Here is a 19,329-nt window from a genome sequence, read left to right as displayed (position 1 = left end):
CCCAAGGTTGGGAAACACTGCTCTAACCCAGTGGTTCTCAACCTGTGGGTCCCCAGGTGTTGTTGGACTACAACTCCCATCATCCCTGAGCTCTGGCCTTGCTACCTAGGGGTGATGGGAGTTGTAGTTCAACAACATCCGGGGACCGACAGGTGGAGAAAGGCTGCTCTAGCCCATGCATCCCCAAACTCGGCCCTCCAGATGTTTTGGGACTGCAACTTCCATCATCCCTGACCACTGGTCCTGTTAGCTAGGGATGGTGGGAGTTGTAGTCCCAAAACAGCAGGAGGGCCGAGTTTGGGGGTGCTTGCTCTAGCCCAGCCTCCTGTTATGAATCCCTGGCTGGTGGCCACAACAACCGCTATCTAAGAAACCTCCAATGCAGGTCTGTCCTGTTGTTGGTCCTGAATGTCGCTCCAGTTGCTTTTCTGAAGCAAACTGGCCTTTCTGGCCTTTTTCGAGCCTTCAGCTGAGACCTCTGCCTGCTGGAGTCTTTGGGGCCAAAGAACTTTGGGTGTTTGCCTGAGATTTATAGTGGAGTGGAGTGACGCAGTTTAAAATCTGCAAGCAGATATTGAGAAGTGAACCTCAATTTGTCTTCAATACAAACGGACTGACTCTCTTGCAGATGTGGCCCCCACGGTGTGCAGCTGCCCCAGGAAAAGATCTCTGTATGCCCCACCAGAAGACTCCACCCCTCCCATTTCTGGTTGCCTGATTTACAAGCCACTCCAGGGGGCTTATTGGGGCCAGAGGGGAGAGGGTTCTGTGGCCCCCTCCAGGTTGCTGGACTACAGCTCCCCCCATTGCCAGGAGCCAGCCTGGCCCAAAGGTCAGGGCTCAGGGAAACAGGATTGCAGAGTTTGAAAGGGACCCCAAGGGCCATCTAGCCCAACCCCCACAATGTGGGGTGGTGGGGGTGGGATTCGTGGTCCACCCACACCCGGAGGCCCCCGCCATCTGCTCCCATCAACCTCCCCCCGCCCTGAGTCTGGATCAGGTCCCCACTGCAGACGATGCTCAGCTCCAGTCCATTGCTCTTTATTGATGTGTTGAGTGCTATAAACAGAGCGTCACAGGCTTGGGGGGGCGGTGGGCACCCCCAAAGCGGAGCCGAAACGAGTCTCTGAGCTGTGTTGGAGCAGCAGGCCGGAACAGGACTGGAGGGGTGGGGGCAGCTCAAAAGGCGAGGCGAGGCTTGGCGGCTGGAGCAGAGGCAAGAGGGGGCCGGCTTGGCGGCTGGCAGCGGCCCTCAGCTTTGCAGGAATGTATTGAGTCGCTTTACTGCACACCCTCCATCATCTTCAGGAACTCTGCGGGGGGAGACGGAAGACGGGTCAGTCCGGAGGCAGGAGGGGGCCAAGGAGCGCGGACTCCACACACCACAGTCCTGAGCAGCAGGATCTCAAGGGGGCAGCAACCTCACCAAGATCGGGGCTGGCTGTGACTCTAACCCCACCCCACCCCCAGATGAAGGGCTCTGGCCAGGTTGCCAAGAGCCCAGGAAGGAAGAGGGAAGAATACAGTGGTATTATTATTACAGTGGTACCTCGGGTTAAGTACTTAATTCATTCTGGAGGTCCATACTTAACCTGAAACTGTTCTTAACCTGAGGCACCACTTAGCTAATGGGGCCTCCCGCTGCCGCCACACGATTTCTGTTCTCCTGAAGCAAAGTTCTTAACCCGAGGTAATATTTCTGGGCTAGCGGAGTCTGTAACCTGAAGCGTCTGTAACCCGAGGTACCACTGTATATCCATCGAAGCTGGGAATTGATTTACTTGTTTAGATAGATAGATGATTTATTACGGCCTGAGACCAGCTTATAAAACACACTTGGGGGTAGAATCCCAGAAGGAAAGCAAACATTTAAAACAATGTACAACAATAAATTTAAAATTTATAAATGTGATAAGCATATAGACACTGAAAACTTTTAAGATAAGCTACCACAGAGAGATGACCCAGAGTCACCCATGGAACCGAGTTTGGGGATTTTCTTAACAAACTAGTTTGGGTTGGGGGGGGGGGATCTGCGCCTACAGATCTGTACACAGAATCTGGCGATCATCCGGGTCGTCTTATGATCTTTGCCTAACAGAGAAAGGTCCAATTTTTGCTTTTCCGGGAGGTCAGCGAGCCTCACCAGCAGGGATTTACTTGTTTGTATATAAGATTCGTATTCTGCTTGAGGGGGGGCTGTGTGTGCCTTGAGGGCCCTGCCCAGTAGGACAGGGAGCCTGTGGGGCTGGCGGAAGGATCACAGAGCTGGCCGGACACCCCACCCTCTCCAGCTCCAAAGAAAGGCTGGCTGACCCACTCACCATCAAAGTCGATCCGGCCATCGTTGTTTTTGTCGCCATCCTTCATGAGCTCCTCGATCTCTTCTCCAGTGACAGGCTCTCCGGATAACTGGAAGATCTCGACCAGCTCCTCTGCGTCCAGGAAGCCATCGCCATTCCTGTTTTGGGGAGGGGGGAGGAGAAGTGTTGGAGGCAGCCCTGAGCTCCTCCTGATCTAAACCCATCTCTGCAGTCTGATCAGAGCCAGGTCTGGGCACCCCAGTTTAAGAAGGCTATCGAGGGGCTGGAACGGGGGCAGGTGACCCGGTGGGTCCCTTCCAACTCTGTGGGGACGTGGTTTCTGTGGTCTTCTCCTAAGGGGGGGTTATGGCTTCTCTGCCCTCCAATGCTTAAAGTTGGGGAGACCAGAGAAGTACGTTGAAAGGCAAGAAAGAGCCCTCTAGAAGAAGAAGAAGAAGAAGAAGAAGAAGAAGAAGAGGAATGGAGGATGAAATTAACGGACTATGCAGAACTAGATAAACTAACAGGAAGGATTTGAAATCTGCGGGACCAGAAATTCACAGAAGACTGGTGTAAATTTACAGACTATTTGAAAAGTAATTGTGATGATCAGACTACGTTTGTAGGTTTGCAAGAAGTTTTGTGAGGAGAATTATTGGAACTATTGCACAAATGGATAAAGGGGAGGATGGTTAGTTAAGATAATTAAAGGCAATATGAATTTAAAAAATGCATAAGAAGCGGTCAAAACGGTGGATCATCAGAGGTGCTGATGGAAGTCCAAAAAAAGATTGTATAAGTGGTGAAGTTTTATGGTATGTATTATAATTTGTATGTTAAAATTAATAAAAAATATTTTTTAAAAAAGAAAGAAACCGTCCCTAGCAGAGCACCTCCTGCAGATCTTAAAAGGCAGCCAGCTTGGTGTGGGAAGAGGTGTTCCTTCAGCCTTGACGCCCTAAAACGGGCCCAGGAGACAAGCAGCGATGGGTGGAATTGTTCTCAGAGTTGATATTCTCCCTGCCAGGAAGTCTCCTGCAAAGAGCATTGCAAGAGCTGACCCTGAAGTAGCAGAGCAAAGATCACCGAGGCCAAAGGCGATTCAAGGAGCACCCCCCAAGCTACGCGCCTGCTCCTTTGAGGGCAGTGCCACCCTGTCTAGAACAAGATGCCCACCAGCGCCCAGATTGGCGAGCCCATCACCCACAGAGCTTCTGTCTTGTCTGGATTCCATTGGTTTGTTGGCTGCACAACCGGCTTGTGGGGTGGAACCGGGCAGGTGCCCCCTACCCCACTTCTCTGGATGGAGCCAATGTGTGGGTTTTGGATGGGTTGGCCTGTGGCAGACTGGTGGGGAGGGAAGGCTCCCCACTGGCGTGCCAGGATGAGACTGCATGTGGCCTTCTGACTCCACACAAGCACCCCAGGGTTGGTGACTCCCAACTCTTCCCCTCCAAGCCTGGCACCAGCTGGGCAGGGACCAAGCAGTGAAGGGAGATGGTGTCTGGGCAGCCAGGATCACTGGGTCCCCTGAGGTTCCCGGACCCCCTTCTGCACCTTTCACACTTAGCTCAGCCAAGTCCTCTGCCTCTGCGGGGGCAGGAGGAGCCCCTATCCATTGTGCCCGGCATTCGCCTAGCCAAGCTCCTCCTTCCTCAAAAGCTGCCAGTGTTTGCCGGGAGGTGAAAAAGGAGACCGGACAGAATTAGCCTCCAGGTAACAGGAGAAGAGGCAGCTTCTGCGGCAACTGCAGCTCACTCTCTGCTTGGGCTCTGGGTGCGAAAGCCAGCTTTGGGAAGAGCTGCAGGTGGGGAAATCTCAGTTCTGTGGTGCCCCAGCTTGGATGGTTGGTGATGGAGAAGGCAATATTCTACTTTGTCCAAATGCAGGAGGGAACCACAGCGGGTGCCCACCCCTTCCTGGTTTGCAATCCTGACCCGGGGAACTCTCCTGGTCAAATCCACATCAACAGACCCAGAGTCCCACAGACAGAACTTATATACTGACTTCATCTGTAGTCCACCTTTCTCCTCCAAGGAGGTCCAGGTGGTCTACGTTGTTCTCCTGCTCTCCATCCCCACAACAACCCTGTGAGGTAGGTCAGGCTGAGAGGCAGCGACACCCGGGGAGCTTCCCAGCGGATGAGGACCTGGTCTCCCAGGTCCTCATCCGACACTCTAACCACTATACCACACCGCATTTGTTTTGACAATAAGGGTCATTTGACGGTGGAGCGGACTCTCCTTCGCTGGAGGCTTTTGCGCAGAGGTCGGGTGGTCACCTGCCAAGGATGCCTTAGCTGTGATTCCTGCGCTGTAGGGGGTTGGACTAGAGGACCTTTGGGGGACCCCTTCCAGTTCTGTAGTTCTATGACTCAGTGCCAGTGCAGCTGCCATAAGGAGCTTTGAATGGGGGTCTTGGCAGAGCATAAGTATCTCTGTGTGTGATCTGAACATTGCCCCAGCTGTTCAGCCTTTAAAAAAGCCCTTCTCCAGGCAGGAGGGGCTTCTGCTGCCCCCCCATCTCGGCCTCACCTGTCAAAGATGCGGAAGCACTCTGCCAGCTCCTCCTCACTTTTCCCCTTGGCATCCTCTTTCATCTGGCGCACCATCATGACCAAGAACTCCTCGAAGTCGATGGTTCCGCTGCCTGCAGGGAGGGTCCCCGGGAGAAGGGTGAGGGTTGCCCCCTCCGGCCCCCCCTCAGCCTCCCTTCACCCCCCCCTCAGATGCAGCCCCCTCCTCACCATCCTCATCCACCTCCTCTATGATGGCGTCCAGCTCCTCTTTGGTGGGCGTCTGCCCCAGCATCCTCATGACGGTGCCCAACTCCTTGGTGCTGATGTCGCCGCCCCCGTCCGCGTCAAACATGTCAAAGGCGGCCTTGAACTCTGCAGGGGGGAGAGAGAGCGGGGGGTTAGGGAGTGAGCCTGGCAGGAACCAGAGCAAAGTTTGGGCCAACATCCAAGTCAGCTTGGAGGTTTCCCAGATCCCGCAAGCCCTGAGTGGCAGGGGTTGGGCTGGATGACCACTAGGGGTCTCTTCTGACTACAATTCTAACATTTTCATTCTTTCTAAAGGGCCAAAGGATGAGAGGAGGGAATGGGATTGCCAACGGGCTGAAAAGAATAATAGAAAAACCATCTGCCCACAATGCAGACCCCTCTGCCTTTTAGCCTGAAGGTGTCATTCTATGGAAAATCTCATGGAGCTTCTGCAGGTGGGATCAGCTCCTTTGGTGGGGGGCCCCAAAACAACAACCCCCCCCCCATGCATGCACACAATCCCTGCTCTGTTCAGGCAGAGAATGGAACGGAGAAGGGCAACCCCTCCCCAAGTGGTAATGCTTCAAACCTCACACAACCCACAGGCAGAGGTGGCAGGGAGTCCTTGGCCAGGGGATGTCTAGGGTGGGGCAAACTGCTAAGCACAAGGTCAGAACTGCAGGGGGCAGCAGGCCCACACTTAGGGGCAGCAGCAACCGCCTCTCCGCCCTGGACCTCCCCATTCCAGGCGTTCCCCTTCTGTGTGTGCAGCTGGAGATTCAGGAGCCATTCAAATGAGAGGAAGATGGTTGCTTGGTTGCAATTTAGGGGTCCATTTTGGAGGGGCTTGGCAATATTTTGGGTGCTTGAAGAGGGGGTGCCTCCCCCCCCCCACCCATCATGGGATCTGTTAATCCTCTGAGCCTCCAAAGCCACTTGTGGAATGGCTGGGCATGGATATTAATTCTTACTAGTCTTACGTTTATATCCAACCTTTTCCTTTCTTTCTCCAAAGAGCTCAAGAGGGTATAAATGGCTTCGCCTCCCACTTTTATCTCCACAACAACCCTGTGAGATAGGTCAAGCCGGGAGGCAGTGACCCGAGGCCACACCCGGGGAGCTTCATGGCTGCGTAGGGAGTTGTACCAGGTCTCTTCCAGGTCCTCGTCCAACACACTAACCACTATACCACACTGTCTCTCAGGGTGCCAGCAAATAAAGTACTAGTTTATGACGTTTTGTGGTTACCCCGCCTTCCTCCCTAGTTGGCCCACATCCAACGCAGCCACTTTGCCCCTCGGCCGAGTCAGGGTGCCCGCTGTGCCCGCGCCACCCGGGATGCCCCTCAACTCACCCGCGATCATTTCCTCAGTGAGGAAGGACCGGGCTTCCGCCTGCTGGTCTGTCTGCAAGGCAAGGGGAAGAAGTCACCAAGGGAGCAGAGTCCGGCCCAGCCGGGGCCATGCCCAGGGATACCCTGCCCACTCCTGCTACCTGCAGTCCACTCTGCCATTGCCGCTGCTGCCAACTCCTCCTCAGGTGTTTGCTTCTCTCCCGATACTTTCTTCCCCCAGCCCACAAAGAGCCCCTTCTCTTGGCATCACCAGAAAGGTGACTGCCAGCCACTGGAGCGCCAACCCAACTTTGGCCTTGGCTTGCTCTGCCTGGCATCCTGCTGGCGGCACAGCCGAAGGGGATTCATGGCACCCAACCCACCGCGGCTGGGGTTGCTAGTGCCAGGAGCTTGCAACAGGAGACAGAAGGAGCGCTGGGATTCCCGTTGTGGCTCCTGCATTGCAGCGGGGTTGGAGTAGATGACCCGGCGGGGTCCCTTCCGATTCCGTAAGAGCATCCCTTGCTCTCGAGAGGCTGGGCGGCCCATATCCACAAAGGCAGTTGCTCCCTGAGCAGCCCCTGCGTGGGTCCCCATGGAAGGCCGTTTGCAGTGCCAAGGTCCCAGGGCCCCCTGGCAGAGGCAGCAAGCTTTGGCCCCAACTTGCGCAGCAGCCCCAGGCTCCTTTGGACTTTGCCAGGATTCCTGGGTCCTGAGAGAGGGGCCTCCCGGCGCCCGCAGCGGCTGGCCAGAGGAGAGGATGGTGCTCCTTGACCGCCGGATGCTATTCTTAGCAGCGCCCGCCGGCTGCCTCCTTCTAGGGTGCCAAGCAGGCCGACAGCCAGCTGCTCCAGCACCTGTCGGATGGCGGATTGGGTTACTCCTTCGAGCCGGGTCTTGCAGCTCAGCGGCCGGCGGGCAGGCAGGATTCCCGGCCGGTTCTCATGACCGGCGGCTTGGCTTTCTCCACGGCCATCCGGCTCCAAACTTCGTGTCCTTGGCCAGGCTTTGCGAGGGGTGCAGTGCCCCCAAGGGCAGCCCACCACCCGCCCAGATCCAAGCAGATTCCCCATTTGCCCCCATCTCTCTTCCAGCAAAAACCGCCCCCCAACACCCCGAGCCACGGTTGACCTCTTCACCCTCCCTCTCCACGGGGGCAGTAATAAAGAAGACCCCATCCCCACCCCCGGCCTTTTTCCTTGCCCCTCCCAGCCCCCCCTCCAGTCTCCCCTGCAGCCTCAGCCAAAGGGCCACTCCTGCCCTTCGGCCCCACACAGGGCAGCTCCGCCGGGAGCCGTGCTTGTGTCCTGGCCACGTCTCCCGCCACGGTCTGTGCTGGTCCTGGGCCCCGGCGCCGGCCTGTCCCATCGGACGCGCGAACAACCAGTCCATCTCACCACCTGCGCACGATCCGCGGCCCGGTCCGGCATCCCGGGAGGAGATGTGTCTCCCACCGTCCTGGGCGCCGCCGTCAAAAATGGGCACACGTGCCCATGTCTTACCATGCTTACCATGTTGGCAGGAAAGACCCCACAGCAACCCACAGAGAGAAAGAGACCCGGCGCGTCCGCTCCACTCCACTCCCCAGCGGACGACGGAAGAAAGCTTCTCCGCAGCTTCTGGCAGGGCCATTTGTACTCTGCCCGCTGGGCGGGGCCCTGCCCAGGCCCTCGCCATTGGACGCTGCCGGGAGGCGGGTCTCCGGAGAGCCAATCGCCTCCCTCCCTGTCTGCTCATTGGCCGGCGGGGCATTTTAGCCAAATTTAGCCAAGCCACTCCTGGCTGCGTCCATCCTCAGCAGCAGGGGAGGCTGGAGGAGGAAGAGGAGGAGGCGGGGAGGGTCCGGGTGCCCTGGGGGGAGAAACCCAACACCTCCCCGAGAGAAGGATAAGGAGCTGGAGGCAGGCTGCCCACAGACTGTACATGCCCGTCCGCTGAGCACACCTGCCCCAGGCCAGCAGGGGGTTAAAAATAGCAGGGACAAAGCCGTGGGTGTTCTCCTCCGTCTCCAGACACAAGCATCCCATATATTGAGGATGGAGGGAGGGCTGGGAAGTCCTGAAACACAACCTGCTCTCCTGAGTATCCTCCTGGCCCATCCAAGTGGAGGAATGGCCTGTTCTGGGGGTGGGGCTCCCCTCCCAGGTCTGCCTAGGCTAAGTCAGCAATGTCTAGGCAACACGGTGACCATGTACATACACAACAGACAATCTTTTATAGAATTCCTTCAAACCATAACAAGTCCAGAATGAAATCTTTAGTCTCAAAGTCTCTGGAAATCTTTAAATGAAGCGAAGTACCAGACTTTGTACGATGAAAGACAAGTTGTGAAGCTTTGTGTATTCAGCAAATATAATGTCCAACACTGAACAGTTATTCCGGATATTGACTACTGTTTCGTAAAATTCTTCGTCAGCGTGGTGGGAGGATGTAGAATTGCTTCATAAACTGAAAATAAAATTTTACAGACGATGACCTGCATGCACATATCACTTTACAAAAATTATAAACTATAATACAAACAGCAATGAAAAAGAGTACATACCCCATCTTATTTCGAATGAATGTATGTAAATGAAACTATCAAACGCTGTGGAACAGGGCTCAGGTAATAAGGCCTAGACTAAGGGCTGGGAGCACACTGTTTCTTTTGCTAAGCTGCTGGGCACCCAAGCAGTGGAGGCCCCCCTGCTGTCACTTATTTACAAAGGGATCCCGTTTCCTCCGTGGCTCTGAGGGAAGTCGTGTGTGAAATAGGAAGAAGGCCAGAGAGCATGGAATCTGCGGGACCCTTTCTCTCTCCTTCCCAAACTTCCCAGCCTCAGTCCATGGAAAGTCACTGACCACAAGACACATCAGAAGAGCCAGAGGCCCCCCTAGTCCAGCATCCTGTGAAGGGTGGCTATTATCGGAAACCAGCTAGCAGGATCTCAGCAAGAGAGCAGCTGCCCTGTCCTGTGGCTCCCAGCAGTAGGGATTCAGGATCATTTCTGTGTCCAACTGTAGAGGCAGAGCAGAGCCATCCTGGCTAGGAGCTCTCCAGAGCCTTCTCCTCCCGCGTGAGTCATCCCTGGGTCCTGCAGGAAGGAGTTCCAGAGTTTAATTTCCGTGCTGCCTGAAGAAGCCCTTCCTTTCATCTGCCCAACATTCAGCTTCATGGGAGAGAAGGAGAAAAGGTTTCCTCCGCCCCATTTCTCCAGGCTGTGCATCATGTTATAAACTTCTCTGACGTCGCCAGAGACCCATGTTGTGGAACGGTCCTCTCCTGATGGAAGGGAGCAGCTGGCTGCCCCCGTCCGCTTCCCCTATTAATAGACATTCCTAAGGAAAGCTGCTGAGGAGGCCAGCAGAGCAGCTTCCTAAATAAGGCAGAGAAGTGGCAGTGGGGGGGGTCTAGTCTCTCCCCCCCCCCCCACAAATACACCTTGAACCCTCACCAGATTGAAGGCACAACAAAGGAACCTGGCAGAGTTGCAGGGTTCTGGCACCAGAGGGGATTCGCTTGTTGGCTTCTTGGAAAGGCGTTTAAAAAGTTTTCAGGACTGGCAGGGCTTGTGTTCTGGAAATGCCACCTCCCCCCCCCCCCAGCTCCTGCCATGTGCCCCAGAACAGCCCCTCACACACACACACTGCAGGGGGCTCAAGTGTCAAAGCGCTGGCAGCTTCCCCATGTGGCTCCTCCGGAAAGTTTGCTTAAGAAAATTCACAGGAGGAAAGTTTGCCATCCTCTCCTCCACCTCGAGGGCACCTGGGACAACCGAAAGCCTCTCCGGAAGGGCATAGAATCGTAGAGTTGGAAGAGGCTCCAATGTAGGGGTGCAAATATCCAGAGTGTGGGGGGTCAGGTGGGATTGCTATGAGGAATTATGAAATATGAAGCAAGCCATGGTGTCCGCGATGAAAGCATTGCGTTGACTGGGTTTGATTCATTGACAATAGTTTCTGATCAAATCCCACAAGCCTCTCCATTTCTGCCATTTGCTTTCTCTACACCTGACAGGCACGTATAAGCATTCTAAACACAGGCCAGTTGCTTCACCGGGCATCCGCAGTACATAAAGATAGTAGGTAGCTTCTTTGATGTAGTTTGTTAATCTTTACATAGATCTTAAGGGCCAGGAAGAGAGTTCACAAAGAGATGGTAAATACTGCCATCCTGCCTCTCCTGTTTACTCCTGTTTATGACCTCCAGGGTTTCCTTAGTTTCTTTCTAGTTAAAAGAATTTCTCTGATCTGACTTTATTCCACGTGGGGTTTTTGAAATGCTTAGAGGAAATCTGATTGGTTCTTATGAACACTGTGTAAAAAGTTCTTTCGTGAATAAAACGACCTTGGCCGAGGGGTGGAGAGGAATTATTATACGCACTCCTCCCGTCTTGCTGGTGAAGCCTCGTGTGTATTGTATTAATCAGAGTCCAATCCTTCCTTGCTTTGGGAACACTACACTCCAAGGATCATCCAGCCCAACCCTCTGCAATGCAGGGGTCACTGCTAAAGAATCCCTGATGGATGGCCATCCACCTCTGCTTAAAAGCCTCAAGTGAAGGCTTGGTTCCTGAATCACAGGGGGTTGGACTAGATGACCCTCGGGTCCCTTCCAGCTCTACAGTTCTGTGATTCGACTCAGGAGAGCCCACCAGCTACTGAGGGAGTCTGTTCCACTATCAAATAACTCTTGGGTCCTCCCAGACACAGTGGCATTGGGGGCTGGGAGGAGGCGAACTCTTCTTCCTTAGCTTAACCTATACAGTCATACCTCGGGTTATAGATGCTTCAGGTTGCGTTTTTTCAGGTTACGGATGCTGAAACCCGGAAGTACCGGAACGGGTTACTTCCGGGTTTCGGTGGTTGTGCTAAATTGTGCTTTGCACATACGCGGAAGTGCTGAATCGCAATCCGCGCGGGCGCAGACGCGCAGCTGTGGGTTGCGAACGCTGCGGGTTGCGAATGTGCATCCTGCACGGATCGTGTCCGCAACCCAAGTCTTGATAGCACAAGGATGGAAGAATGGGGAAATCCCAACGAAAGAACAGTGGCAAGAAAAATTGATGAGCTATGCAGAGTTGGCTAAATTGACATACAAACTGCGGGACAAGGACAACTGTGACTTTAAGGAAGAATGGGAACTTTTTACAAATTATCTAAAAAAACACAACAAAATGAAATGGACTCCTTGGCAGGTTTTGAATAAACATTCACAAATTTATTGGTTGATTACATGATAGATAAGGTAAGGATATGTATAACTTTATAACATGCAGAGAATAATGTGTGCAGAGAAATCAGAGAGAGGAGCTGAGGGGAAAAGGGGGGAAATAACGTATGTGATAATATGGTTTGATAATTTGTTATGTTGAAATTGTTTAATAAAAATATTTTTTAAAAAAGAGATGTCCGCCCTGTAGGGGCTTGCAATGGTCTCCCTTTTGCACCCATGGAACTGAGCCTGCAGCCGTCACCACTTGGCAGCTGGTGGGTTCGAAGAAGCATCCTGGCCACAGGGATGAGTTTTCTGTGGATTCCAGGTGCCTCTGCAACATCTGCTTATGAAGGTGAAGGCGCTCCCAGAAGCAGGCGCCACGCTTGCAAATCCCCAGCCTCGGATTCCCCAAGGAATGGGGGTTGATGGAACCTCCATGCCCAGCCGCAGTGTATCTCTACATGCCAGTCGCTGCAGAGAAACAGGAAAAAGGCCTCCTTTGTGGGCTTCCTGGAGGCGTCTGGTTGGTCACCATTTGAAAGAAGAGGCTGGAATTGGCAAACTTAACTCTGAAAATTAGAGAAGAGGTGGAAACCTTTTGTTGAATAATTAGATTTTTTTTTTAAAAAGAGGAGTCTGTGCTGGGCCCCGCAGGGCTCTTCTGGGGGTTGTAACTGCATTCCAAGGATACTCTCACTCAGTTTGCAGGTCTCAAAGTGACTTACAACACGGGCTCAGCACTAAAAACCAGTGCCACGAACAGGAAATAAAACGCTTAAAAACACACCCATGCAAACAGAAGAAACAGAGGCCAGATATAAAAGAACTCCAATGGAAGCTGGCTAAACATGAAAGCTTGGGCGCATCCACGTCAGGGCTAACCCAGGCCTCATCCTGCAAACCCATGCAAAGAGGTCTGTGTCCACAGTGAAACAGGATCCAACCCGCTGGCCTCAGCCTCCCTGGAGGCCAGTGACATCTCAGCAAAGCTGCATCAGAGACAAAAGCAGGCGCAGAACTACTTCTGGCCCCAAAGGCCCAAAGTCACAGGCAGAGCAGGCGCCACACTTGCTATCCAATCTAAAACCTCGTCTTCTTACTATTAGGTTCCCAGAACCAAGTCACTATTTCATTTTCCAGCGTCCTCTACTGCATAAGAGCAATTTCCTGCAGAATTTCGCAGAAGTAACATGACTAAAAGCAAAAGCAAAACGGAAAGGAGCTTTGTGCAGAAGGAAGGTGGCGCTCCCAGAATAGTCAGGGTGCTAAAAAAATGGAAGCAAGAAGAATCGCCGACAAAAGAAGAATGGCAAATGAAATTAATGGGCTATGCAGAATTAGATAAATTAACAGGAAGGATTTGAAACCCGCGGGATCAGAGATTCTTAGAGGACTGGAGTAAATATTTGAACTATTTGAAAAGCAATTGTGATAAACAGATTACGCTAGAAGGAGTGCAAGAAGTTCTGTAAGGAGGACTTTGTGAAATATTGCGAGAAAGACTTTGAAAAGAATTATTAGTTAAGGACAATTAAAAGTAATGGAGAAATTAAGAAATGCAGAACAAGTGATAAAGAACGGAAAATCTTCAGAGGTTCTTGACGGAAGTCTTCTTGGTTCCATTTTTGTGCCAATAATCTTCTTGCTGCTGTTGTTGCATATAAAAACAATTTATAATCCTGTCTGTTAATATCCTCCCCTACAATGCCAGAATTGTCAGGGTGCTCAGGACTGCAGCCCAGTCCCTAGAAGCAGCTCCTTGGTTGATGACTCCCTCCGGACAGGGACAGCTGCACACGAATGCTTGGTTTGAGCATCCGACAGACTCAGGCTGATACGAAGGGCCCTCTGGCAAGGACAGGGATGCAGCCCCTTGCCCCAGAGAAGGCATTCCTTGGGTTCACAAGGACAGTCTTGCTTCAGCAATCTGGTTTTCCCACCACCACCTTTACCTCCACAACCTACAGGGAGACCCAACTGCCAAAGCCTCAAGGCCAAGGAAGAACACACACAGCTAGGGGGCAAATAAAGGTAAAGGGACCCCTGACCATTAGGTCCAGTCGTGGCCGACTCTGGGGTTGCGGCGCTCATCTTGCTTTACTGGCCGAGGGAGCCGGCGTACAGCTTCCAGGTCATGTGGCCAGCATGACTAAGCCGCTTCTGGCGAACCAGAGCAGCGCACGGAAACGCCGTTTACCTTCCCGCCGGAGCGGTACCTATTTATCTACTTGCACTTTGAGGTGCTTTCGAACTGCTAGGTTGGGGGAAAGTAACACCCATTTATTTCACTAAAGCATCAATTCAGGGTTATTCAGGGTTGCCAGCAATATGCAGATGACACTCGGCTCGACTTCTCCATCAACTAGGTACAGTGGTGCCTCGCAAGACGAAATTAATCCGTTCCGCGAGTCTCTTCGTCTTGCGGTTTTTTCGTCTTGCAAAGCACGGCTATTAGCGGCTTAGCGGCTCTTAGCGGCTTAGCGGCTTTAAGAAAAAGGAAACAAACTCGCAAGAACTCACAAGACGTTTCGTCTTGCAAAGCAAGCCCATAGGGAAATTCATCTTGCGGAACAACTCAAAAAACGGAAAACTCTTTCGTCTAGCAAGTTTTTCGTCTTACGAGGCATTCGTCTTGCGGGGCAGCACTGTATCTGGCTGACTAACATGTCATGGCCTTTAAAATGTGTTTGTGGGGGGGGGCTCATTGTTTTGTTTTTTTGTTTTATTATGTATTTTGTGTTCTCATTTTTAAATATTTTTTTCTGTTGTGAACCGCCCTGGGATCTTTGGATAAAGGGCGGAATGGGCGTAGCCAGGATTTTTGTTCAGGGGGGCAGGACTTTAGTTGGGGGGGGCAGAACCAATGTGATCAGTCAGTTAGTGAAGCATTTATATTGTTTTACTTGATTGGGGGGGCAGCTGCCCCCCTGCCCCCCTTGGCTATGCCCATGAAGGGCGGTATGCAAATCTAATAAATAATAACAAATAATAGTAACCCAAAAAGTGCTCTCCAATGGCTCCTCCTGGAAAAGAAATACGCAGTGTAAGGAGTCTCTATGGGAGTATATTGTACTTAAAAATGGGGTATCAGAGTTGTTTTGTGTTTGTTTGTTTTTTAAGGGACACGGGTGGCGCTGTGGGTTAAACCACAGAGCCTAGGACTTGCCAATCAGAAGGTCAGCAGTTTGAATCCCCGCGACGGGGCAAGCTCCCTTTGCTCGGTCCCTGCTCCTGCCAACCTAGCAGTTCGAAAGCACATCAAAGTTCAAGTAGATAAATAGGTACCGCTCCAGCGGGAAGGTAAACGGCATTTCCGTGCGCTGCTCTGGTTCACCAGAAGTGGCTTAGTCATGCTGGCCACATGACCCGGAAGCTGTACGCCGGCTCCCTCGGCCAATAAAGTGAGATGAGCGCCGCAACCCCAGAGTCGGCCACGACTGGACCTAATGGTCAGGGGTCCCTTTACCTTTTTAACCCTTGCAATATTATGACGATTTCATTTCCCTTCACAGATGTATACAATCGGGTCATGTTCACTGGAATTACATCAGCCCTGCTCAGTGTGAAACTAATGGGCAAATGAATGTCCCAAAATTTGTGCTCGCTAAGGAAAACAGGAAGGGACGCGGGTGGCGCAGTGGGTTAAACCACAGAGCCTAGGACTTGCCGATCAGAAGGTCGGCGGTTCAATTCACCTCGATGTGGTGAGCTCCCGTTGCTCGGTCCCAGCTCCTGCCCACCTAGCAGTTCGAAAGCACATTAAAGTGCAAGTAGATAAATAGGTACCGCTCCGGCGGGAAGGTAAACGCCGTTTCCATGTGCTGCCCTGGTTCGCCAGAAGCAGCTTAGTCATGCTGGACACATGACCTGGAAACTGTACGCCAGCTCCCTTGGCCAATAAACCAAGATGAGCGTCGCAACCCCAGAGTTAGCCATGACTGGACCTAATGGTCAGGGGTCCCTTTACAGAGTTTTTAGGGGGCTAACCAGGTTGGGATAGCTGAAATAGCAGGCTGGTTGGGTTTTGAATGTCTTGTGTAGATTTTTCAATTTCGTTGTTCTGTATGGGACAAATGACAATAAAGATTATCGTATCATATCGTAAATGACCTATGGGGTGGTGCAGTTCTTCTTCTTTTAAAGGAGTTCTCCGCAGGAGGACAGGAATCTTCCACAGGGAGTTAACCCCCAGCTCTCTTACTGTGCATTGCTCACGCCCCAATCTTCTCCCCACCGCTTCTTTTCCACAGGAAGGAAGGAATCTTCCTCTTGCCTGGAATTTGGGCCACACCCCCTGACCTCCTTGGCTGCAGGTGTGTTTTGAACAAGCCAGGCTGGCCCAGCCACAAACGCCAAAGGAAATCAGGCAGTCAAGCGAGTTTGATGAAGAAGGTGGGTCCTTGGCCTCTCAGAAGGGCTCTTGTCTTGTGCACCAGGGAAATCAGGTCAGACTGTGCAGGGAACATTATGTTTCCATAACTGGAACTTGCACACAGCTCAGAGTTCTTCCCAAACGCGGGCGAGATGTTCTTGTCAAAGTGCAGTCAAGCATAGACCGTATTTTTCCGTGCATAAGACTATATTTTTTCCTAAACTTTGGAAGTTTAAAATAAGGGGTCGTCTTATAGATGGAGAGTGCAGTGCGTTTTCTTAAGTTTGAGTCCCAAAAAATAGGGGGCATCTTATACGCGGGGGCGTGTTATACACGGAAAAATGCGGTAATGCTTATTTCATTCCTTTGCTACTTTTCCACTCGCAAAAAAATAATGCTCAAAGAAGCATGCAGCAAAGAAAACCGAAATGCCTTTCAACACCAAACAGTGCAAAAAGAATTTCCTAATGACATATCAAAACAACTCAATAGCAAGTATAATAACATGGTGGGAAACAATACGACAGAACTATAAATGTAAGAAGATTGCATAAACAACATTCAGCATCCGGTAACAAAAATAGCAAGGGAGCTTGACAGTTTCCCCTTGGTCTGGAGACAGCCCCTGCCATGCTGTCACTCACAGCCCCTCTCCTGCAGCAATTTGCAAGGCTTCTAAGGGCAGCGGGTGAGGGGAGCTGGAAACACCCCTCCTTCCTTCCTTGGAGGTTTTTAAGCAGAGGTTGGATGGGCATCTGTCAGGGATGCTTCAGCTGAGATTCCTGCATTGCAGGGGGTTGGCCTAGATGACCTTTGGGGGTCCCTTCCAACGCTACGATTCTATGATGTCTCTCCAGTATGAGGAGTTTTACAGATTTATGTAAGAATGTTAGAAGCTCCTGGCTGCATCCTCTTCTCACGGTGGCCAACTGGATGCCAGTTCTGGGAAACCTGCAAACAGGAATCGAGCACAAAATCCCTCTCCCTTCCTCCCGTTTCCAGCTCACCAACTGCGGAGGCACAGCAGAGCCACCCTGGCCAGGAGCCCTCCGGAGCCCTCTCCCCCTCCACGAATTTGCCTGATCCTCTTTCAAAGCCATCCAAGTTGGTGGCCCTTGAAATAAATAAATAAATAAGGTCTTAACAAATGTTCGTAAATGTATCAAGCAAACACGTACATAAATATATAAACCACATGTCTGAAGCAGCACAGGAAAACCGCCCTGAAACCATCTTGACTCCCAAACTGACCAAATGTTTTCTCTGCAAGGTCAAAGGAAAATGGAAAAGCCTCCCCATTGTCTTTTCCTTCACAAATCCTGTCTTAAGGGTATGTCTGTGTATGAAGAGGGTGAGCCTGTGACCTGACTCAGGAACTAAGTATTCATCATTACAAAAGACTGGCCAGGCTCCCCAGGGTATCCAATCAAGTGAGCATTAACAGGTAACCTGCCAGACAGGAGGTAAACAATGCACTCAGATTTCTGTTGTAGACGCCCTTTCTGTGATGTAGGTATGATGTTTCTGGGGGTGGTCTTGGACTCCAGGGTGGGCAATTTAAAATGTCTATATAAGGGCGGACACACCTGGGTTCTGGGTCCTCCTCCTTCTCCTGCGTGTGAGGGGAGCACCCTGTTGCAACAGTTCAATAAAGATCAGGCTTACTAGCTGCTTTGCTTCTCAGTATTCTCTGGTTGGCCTCTGTTCTTTTCTCCGACCGATGGAGAACCTGCAAAGGACTCTATAAGGGCTCTTGTGTCCCCCAGAAGGGAATAAGGGCAGATTTTTGTTTATTACACCCTGATGACTTCCTTGTGGAAGCAAATCCCCCAGTTTAGCTCTGTGCTGCACGAAGAAGTCATTGCTTTTCCCTGTCCTGAATCTCCCGACATTCATTGGGCGCCCCTCAGTTCCCGTGTTAGGAGAGAGGGAGGAAAACTTCTCTCTGTCCACAGCAGGAATATAAAACTTCTATCATGCGGTCTCTGGCTCACCCTTTCCCTAAACGAAAAAGTCCCAACATGGCAAACTTACTGCAGAGAGAAGCCACTCCATCCCCTTATTCAGCACAGAAAGATTTGGGGCAGAGGGCAGGTCTTTATGGGAAATGGAGTCTTGATAGCACTAGGATGGAAGAACAAGGAAATCTCAACAAAAGAACAGTGGCAAGAGAAATTGATGAACTATGCAGAACTGGCTAAACTGACATACAAACTGCGGGACAAGGACAACTGTGGCTTTAAGGAAGAAAGGGAGCTTTTTGCAAATTACCTAAAAGGACAACAAAATGAATTGGACTCCTTGGCAGGTTTTGAATAAACATGCACAAATTTATTGATTGTTAATATATTAGATAGATAATATAAGGATTTATACATTTTTACAGTATGCAGGGAACAATATGTGATGAGAAATCAGAGAAAGGAGCTAAGGGAAGTCTGGCGGGGGACTTGATAGGGAGGTGGGAAAGAAAAAGGGGAGAAAATAATGAATATAATATGTTTTGATATTTTGATATGTTGAAATTGTTAATTAAAAAAAACTTTTTAAAAATGGAGACCATTTTCCACAGGGCCAACTCCAGGTTTGAGGAGCCCTTGGCAAGGTGGCCTTTGTGGGGGTCCTCTAAGTCTGCGCCCCCTCCAGAGGCTCATCTTCAGGCAGATGTTTCTTGAAGGGCACCCGAAAACCTCTTAACATGCGCTGATTTGCATGTGTCCACTGAACCCCTATTGGCCAAATATTCTCTCTAGGCGTTTCTGGCCTTTCCACAGCCGTCCTAAGTGCACCCAAAAAGGAGGCAGAAGTTAAGGAGGGAAGGAGGAACCAGCTGAGTGACACCTGACAGGGAGGGTGGAGGCAGGAGGAGGCCACCCAGGGACAAGGTTGTTTAACCAACAGTGAACCTCAGCATTCACAAAGGAAGCTGTACGAGGCGAGTCAGATCATTGTCACTGACGAGTGTAAGAGCCTACTGGATCAGGCCAAACCCCCTTCTGGCCAGCCCTCTGGTCTCACAGCAGCCAACTCTTCATCTATGTTATTCCAGATGCTGTAATAAATGGAAACCTGCCCTTATTCCCTTCTGGGGGACACAAGAGCCCTTATAGAGTCCTTTGCAGGTTCTCCATCAGTAGGAGAAAAGAACAGAGAATATTGAGAAGTAAAGCAGCTCATAAGCCTGATCTTTATTGATCTGTTGCAACAGGGTGCTCCCCTCACACGCAGGAAAAGAGGAGGAAACCAGAACAATGGCACGCAAGGCCTTATATAGACATTTTAAATTGCCCGCCCTGGAGTCCAAGACCACCCCCAGATACATCATACCTACATCACAGAAAAGGCGGTCTACAACAG

At 51.4% G+C, this 19,329-nt stretch overlaps 1 protein-coding gene across 2 annotated transcripts; it reads right to left on the bottom strand.

Annotated features, from left to right (window-relative positions):
- Positions 1 to 1,025: 1,025 nt before the first annotated feature.
- Positions 1,026 to 8,064, bottom strand: TNNC2 (troponin C2, fast skeletal type). Of its 2 annotated transcripts, none has more exons than XM_081011664.1 (6): positions 7,912 to 8,064; positions 6,422 to 6,473; positions 5,050 to 5,193; positions 4,838 to 4,952; positions 2,325 to 2,461; positions 1,026 to 1,313 (listed from the first exon to the last, which is right to left on the bottom strand). In XM_081011664.1, the coding sequence occupies exons 1-6, from the start codon at positions 7,912 to 7,914 to the stop codon at positions 1,282 to 1,284; spliced, it is 483 nt and encodes a 160-aa protein (XP_080867790.1). In that variant the 5' UTR covers positions 7,915 to 8,064; the 3' UTR covers positions 1,026 to 1,281. The 2 variants fall into 2 exon arrangements, with proteins under 2 accessions (XP_080867790.1, XP_080867789.1); XM_081011663.1 differs by having other exon boundaries at positions 7,903 to 8,034.
- Positions 8,065 to 19,329: the final 11,265 nt, after the last annotated feature.

The sequence above is a fragment of the Podarcis pityusensis genome, assembly GCF_964106645.2.
Source record: "Podarcis pityusensis genome assembly, chromosome: 6".
NCBI classification, from domain to species: Eukaryota; Metazoa; Chordata; class Lepidosauria; order Squamata; family Lacertidae; genus Podarcis; species Podarcis pityusensis.
Note: the sequence above shows the minus strand (reverse complement) of the source record. Positions and strands in the feature narration are given on the sequence as shown.

Bases quoted from the DNA above. Each gene is read 5' to 3' on its own strand.
- TNNC2 (XM_081011663.1), bottom strand. The intron at 2,462-4,837 runs GTGAGGCCGAGA...TCCCCAAAACAG, and splicing joins TGCTTCCGCATCTTTGACAG to GAATGGCGATGGCTTCCTGG. The intron at 1,314-2,324 runs GTGAGTGGGTCA...CTCCCCCCGCAG, and splicing joins TGGCCGGATCGACTTTGATG to AGTTCCTGAAGATGATGGAG.